Source organism: Mastomys coucha, unplaced genomic scaffold (assembly GCF_008632895.1).
Source record: "Mastomys coucha isolate ucsf_1 unplaced genomic scaffold, UCSF_Mcou_1 pScaffold21, whole genome shotgun sequence".
Classification (NCBI taxonomy): domain Eukaryota; kingdom Metazoa; phylum Chordata; class Mammalia; order Rodentia; family Muridae; genus Mastomys; species Mastomys coucha.
The window spans coordinates 186719210-186725602 of record NW_022196904.1 but is presented as its reverse complement, the minus strand read 5'-3'; the positions used below and the strand labels follow the sequence as shown (position 1 = coordinate 186725602).

The window sequence follows — 6393 nt, the reverse complement described above, 5'->3', positions numbered from 1 at the left end:
GTGGCGGTGGTGGTGGCGGTGGTTTATTTTGTTTTCTGAGTAAAATGGTTTCTCTGGTGTTCTTATGGAAACATTGCCCAGCTGCCAGGTATAGTCTTCTTGAGTAATGAGCTTTAAGATGTTCGGTCCAGTATACGAGCCTGTTACTGCCAGATTGACTTTATAGCTTTACATCTAGTGCAAATCACTTGTGGCCACTTCTGTCTACTTTTGTTACCGCCCAGCAGTAACGTAAAAGAGAGGGCTATTCTGGGAAATGGAGTTAGAAGGAAAAGCAATGGTAAGAGAGAGTTTGGGAGAGAATAGGGTGTCCAAAGTTATACCTGTCCACGTGGAAGGTTAAAAAATTAGACGGGAGTCGTGACTGCTCAGCCATCTTGCCTTTAATGCCCTGTTTGTAACAAGCCAACAGATAGAATAGGTGAGGTAAACCCCTCCCACAAGTTCGTCCGCATGCTGGCCCAATCAGCGACTTCTCTTGGTCTCAGTAGAGGTGGACTTCCGATGTAACTGGAACCAGGAGTGAGGCGTGGCAAATAGCAGGAGGTGAGCAGAGAAGTGTGGTTATGAGAGGCGGGCCTCAAGCCAGGAGGGTTACATACTTTAATATCAAAACCTAAAGCTTGTGCAAGTTCTGGGATCTAAGCTTACAGGTGAGCTTTTGGAAAGAGGTCGGCAGAACTGCAGGAGAAAGTCTCCCTCACTGGACTTGAGTAAGCTGATTGAGTAGTCCTTAATCCTTGCTTTCAGGGAATTAAGGCCTCTGGGGCAGCTAAGCCTACAACAGTAGATAGGACTAAGAAGTGGGCACCTGGGTGCTCAGCAAGAAGCGGGTGTGGTTGATGTTACCCCGTTATAAGAGCAGCAGGTGAACACCAGTCAGATACAGTTGTTTCTGAAGGTGGGGTGACAAAGAAATTAGGAGACAAGTCATGTGCCTATAAGAAGCGTCTATATTTTAGACAAAAACAGCAAGCATCCACACTGTAGTACAGCCAGCCTGGCATGTTTCAAGACCAGGGAAGCAGCCATTCAGGTCAGCTGGAGTAAGGGGCATATAAAAGGAAATGAGAGCTGAGAAGGCACTAAGCCACCATGCACCCTAGAACTTAGTCCTGCTTTTCCTTTGTTTCTGGTACAGAAATGATTTCAGCCTTGCTAAGCTCAGGGTGTGGGAAAATAATCAATATTATTGATCCAGTTAGCAGCCAGAAAGGAGCACAAGTTAGAGTACCACAGTCATGCCGGGTGGTACACACCTTTAATCTCAGGACTTTAGAGGCAGAGGTTGGTGGGCCAGCCTGATCTACATAGAAAGCTTCATGTCTGTCAGGTTTATAGTAAGACCCTATCTCAAAAGAAAAAAAGAAAAGGAGAAAGAGATTAACACACAGGAAAGGTGTTAAAGGGAAAAAAAGTAAACTTACTTAGAATGTGGGCCTGGATTAAAGGCTTACTACTCAGAACTGTGGATAGGGTGAGAATAGCTGCTCCTAGGTTTACCCCAGTAGTTCCACAAATTTGTAAAAATGGTTATTTGATTTTGATACTGGTTCTCATTGTGTAACCCAGTCTCAAACCTACAGTGCTCTTGCCCTAGCCTCCTGAGTGTTGTAGTTGTGGGTATGTGTCACCACACCTGGCTACAAGACTATGTAACTCAAGTACCCCAGAGAAGTGCCTCCTCATTTTCAAATCAAATAATTCTACGGTACAGCCAAACTTTAAAACCCAGCTGATTGTTCACATGATTCTTTTTTGATACTAATTCTCATCACAGTTCACAAGACTGGCACAACATAATATCTGTAATAGTTTATTTCAAAGATTTGACATTTACAAGTAGAGGCACCACATGCTATCTGGCAGTAAAATACTGCAGGGAGTGAAGTCCAGAGAGAAAGATCCAAAGCTTCCATCACAGAAGACAGGCCTGCAGTGCAGGCGTCGCTCGCATCGAGCTTGCTCACACAGCTTTGTTCTTAACTCAGGACAGTGCTTTAGGGCTTGCTTCTTTACTGGATAAGTTCGCCGGACATAGTTTCCACTTCTTCCCCACAGCTTCCAGCTCAGCAAACTGCAGAGAACAGACAATGTCACAAACTGACACTGCAGAGAACACTTTCAAACAGCATTCTCTTCTGACCCTATCTGCTGTGGTTTAATATTCCCAACTCGGAAATCTAACTAGAGGATTTACAGTTTGTTACACTTGGCCTTGTTCCTTCATTGCGTAAACTTTGATGTACACTTAAGTACATAAAAGTTTGTCTCATAAATACAATTAGTATGGGTGGTAGGTTAAAGTTCTAACTAGTAGTTTCATGGCGTAACTGAAAAACATGAATTATAACTTAAAAATCTCTTAATCTGTTAAACCAATGGTTCTCAACCTGTGGGTCATGACTCCTTTGGGGTCACATGTCAGCTATCTTACATCTCAAGTATTTTTACATTATAATTCATAACAGTAGTAAAATTAGTTAGAAAGTAGCAGTGAAGTAATTTTATGGTTGGGGGTCACTACAACGTGAGGAGCTGCTATTAAAGGGTCACGGTATTAGGAAGGCCGAGAACCACAGTACTGGAGGCCTCAGGACATGCTGAGCTACTAGCAAACAGGGTTTCTATAAAACAAAGGGTACACCTACAGGATCCCTGTGACCCTAGAACTGGTGATCACTAATCAAGATAGCACTAGCATGGCAGTCGTGAGGAAGTGACACAGACCTGAAGAACAACATAGTGATAAAGCAGCCCTAAGGTCTAAAATGTCCAAGAAGTCTAAGCTGGGAGGAGGGTCTTTTATTCTGGGTAAGGGTCTTACATTGTACGTATGCTGCAGCTTACGAGTATAATGGATAAACAACAGGCATGATGAAAAGACAAAACATGGGATAGGTTTTAGGCCATGCTTATGCGAGGCAACAGAGTGGGCAGGCAGGTCTTGGAGCCCTCAGCAGTAAGTACCTTAAGCTTGGAGCACTCAGCAGTAAGTACCTTAAGCTTGGAGCACTCAGCAGTAAGTACCTTAAGCTTGGAGCCCTCAGCAGTAAGTACCTTAAGCTACTACTCCTGCATGCTCTCATAGAGGCTCTGGATTTGCGTCTGGAAGAACTTGGCAAGCTCCACTCGTTTGGCTTTCAGTGTCGGTGTCAGAAGTCCATTTTCAATAGAGAACGGCTCTGGATGCACAAAGATACTTTTGACCTAGAAGGTAAGCACATGTTGACGATTGGCCCTTCATCTGTAAAGTGATAAACTGCAGCTTATTTCACCTTATGAAAGAAGCTGTATGGTTGGGCCAGTAAAGACACAGACTCATGTGCCTTCTGAGACAAGGTGCTGGCCATGCTGACCGCCATGTGCCTTCTGAGACAAGGTGCTGGCCATGCTGACCGCCAACTTGAACTTCTGATCCTTCCCCTCCCAGCTGTCACTGAGATTACAAGTATGTCCTACCATGTCGGGGTTAATGTGGCCCTGGAGAGTGATTGAAACCATGCATGCTAGGCAAGCACTCTACCAACTGAGCTATACTTGACATTTGTATAAGTGGAGTACAAAGAATGAATCATAAGCCGGGCGGTGGTGGCCCACGCCTTTAATCCCAGCACTTGGGAGGCAGAGGCAGGTGGATTTCTGAGTTCGAGGCCAGCCTGGTCTACAGAGTGAGTTCCAGGACAGCCAGGGCTATACAGAGAAACCCTGTCTCGAAAAACCAAAAAAACAAAAAAAAAAAAAAAAAGAATGAATGAATCATAAAGGGCAGAAGGGGACAGAATGCATAAATATAAACTGTGCCCTTGGGAATTAAAGGTTTGAAACCAGTGTACATGGGAGCTTTACATAAAACTCGAGTGGTACTTGAAGGACCAGAATGATAGCAGTGCATACCTGCTCAAAGGATTTCAGGCCACTTTCTTTCCCAATTTTCTGCATGTCTTCTAAAATGGCTTCCTTTATGCACTGAAACACAAAAACATCACAGCATATATGCCTGAAGAGAGGTTTAAATGAAAGGCTAAGAAAGAACCAACTCAAAATGCCTAAAAGATTTGGATAAAATTGAGATACAAAAAGTATGTTGAATCATATGTACTGTGTATTTCCCAAAGGAAACAAGTACATGCGAAGGCAAACTCAGGGGCTCTCAGGCTCTGTCTAAAGACATTGCCATTCTCATATAAGGACTCTCAGGCTCTGTCCAAAGGCATTGCCATCCTCATTTAAGGACTCTCAGGCTCTGTCTAAAGGCATTGCCATTCTCATATTCCGTTTTCTCTCAAGCAGCATGTTACTACTTAATAAAAAATCATTCTGTGTTTTAAACTCTACATTCTATCTTTCATTCTAATAAAACTATAAAGTGCAATTACCTGTCTTAGAAGCAGGAAGATTGTCCCTGCAGAGAGGAAGCCCAGAGAACCCAGAGGTGCCCCAGCTTCGAGAGCCTTCCCTCTGCTACAGCAGGCCAGAATATGCATGCAACATTCTCTCTGAGCCATGCTTACTTGGAGAACATTCTCAATCGTGCTTACTTGGAGAATGTTCTCAATCATGCCTACTTGGAGAACATTTTGAGCCATGCTTACTTGGTTTTGGCACAGTTCTTCAAAGGATCCCTTTACCCCGATCTTGGCTGCAAATGAGGGAAGTGAATCTGGGTCAGGAACCACCACTCCTATCAGGAATGACTGGGAAGGAAGAGGGTTGTGATAGATGAGACCTTCAGACTAATCCAATACTCAGTTCCTCACCATACAGTGTCCCACTCTGCACTCCACTGCAAATATGTTCTATCCAAACCTGATTCTCGAAAAGAAGCAGTTGTCATTAAGCTTAAAGAATGGAATCCCTAGCCAACCCCCAAAGGACCAGTTTAAGTGTAGCATATAAAGAAGACTTTTGTGTCAGAGGAGCTCCTCAGAGTGGACACTCAGAGTCCCAAGCAGGACGTCATGTGAGATAAACTACCTCTTAAGATAGTTGTTAAACTCCAACAAATTATCGCCTGGATGTTTAGGATTCAGAATGTAGTTTTGTAGTTGGTTTGGTAAGCTGGGGCATCTTATCTGAACCCACCTATACAAATGTCTTTTATGGCTATGAGAACTAACCCAGGCCATAAAACTGGTGCATTACCCGTAAGCTCTCCCCATGGACAAAAACTTGCAATACGGGTCTGCTCCTGGAATAAACATTTTCGATCTTCTCTGGAGCAATGTATTCTCCTTGTGCCAATTTGAAAATATTCTTCTTCCGGTCGATGATTTTCAGAGTTCCATTCTGTATGAAGCAGATAAAAGCATCAGTATTTTGAAGCCTTGGAGATTATATCAGTAAGAAGGCCATATGTGTTGTCCTTATTTAAAGTAGGTTCTCTGGAGATTTCTGTGTTTCTCTTGGCTTTGAAGAAAGGAGAAGTGGCTTCCACAAAGCTTGTCTGCAGAAAGCCAAGCGGCAAGCCCCAGGGGAGGCCCCAGGGGAAGCCCCAGGGGCTTGCTGAGCTATGCAAATGGCTGTCTCATTCAGTGAAAACATTCAGCAGCCCTCAATTTCTAATAGCTTATTTCCAGCTACCCCATCTGGAGAACTTTTTGAGAAATGGAGGGGTTATCTCTTCCTTAAACTGCTGAATGATTTAGCTCCTGCTGCCATGTTACTTCCTGTTAAATCTGGGAGCAGGGTAAAACAGCTGCAGTGCTTCTGATTAAGCTAGCCTGTAATTGGGCTTGTTAGGACAGAGCAGGGCTGGCAGGGCACTGACCACCATCACAGGTCATATGCTGCTTCATTTCCCTGAACTCAATTCCCGAGGCACTTATCTTAAGGATTTGAATTGTGGAATTGGGATGGCGTAAACACAGTCCACTTGAGCACTCCATAAATAGAGCTTTATAGTGAATTGACCCTGGAACCATCAGTGAGCCAGATGTAATTTAGACTGAAGTGATTAATAATCAGCCGCCTATTATCACTCCTGGGGATTGGAGGGAGAATATCTTTTGCTGCCTCCTGGGTTTAGAGCAAGGGACACTGACTAAACAGAAACTTAACCCAATCAATAAAGTATATCGTGGGAGTCTCATGGTCAAGTATTCTGAATCTCTTAAATCTTGAACAATAAACAAGAAAAAAGTTTGCAGAGGTAGTTATAGCCCCAACCCCTAACACAGTAGGTAAAGAAAACCTTCGAAGGAAACGTTAGGAAATTCCCCTGTGAGGCTTGCACATCTTCATTATAACCATGCTGTTTCCTCTCAAGAAAACAGATGAGAGCCCAGCGGTGGTGGCGCATGCCTTTGATCCCAGCACTTGGGAGGCAGAGGCAGGCAGATTTGTTCAGGATTGAAACATATGACACCCGCCAGTAACAGAAAGGAATCTGGA

At 43.9% G+C, this 6393-nt stretch overlaps 1 protein-coding gene across 4 annotated transcripts in view; it reads right to left on the bottom strand.

The window, feature by feature from the left end:
- Positions 1-1803: 1803 nt before the first annotated feature.
- The window catches only part of Acsl5 (acyl-CoA synthetase long chain family member 5), a 50901-nt gene continuing 46311 nt past the window's right edge, over positions 1804-6393 (bottom strand). For all 4 annotated transcript variants that reach the window (XM_031390710.1, XM_031390709.1, XM_031390708.1 and 1 more), the window contains 5 exons: positions 5146-5289; positions 4596-4697; positions 3898-3969; positions 3061-3210; positions 1804-2077 (listed from right to left, as the gene is read on the bottom strand). In XM_031390710.1, the coding sequence (XP_031246570.1) occupies positions 3070-3210; positions 3898-3969; positions 4596-4697; positions 5146-5289 (459 nt within the window). In that variant the 3' untranslated portion in view covers positions 1804-2077; positions 3061-3069. The remainder of the gene's footprint in view (positions 2078-3060; positions 3211-3897; positions 3970-4595; positions 4698-5145; positions 5290-6393) is intronic.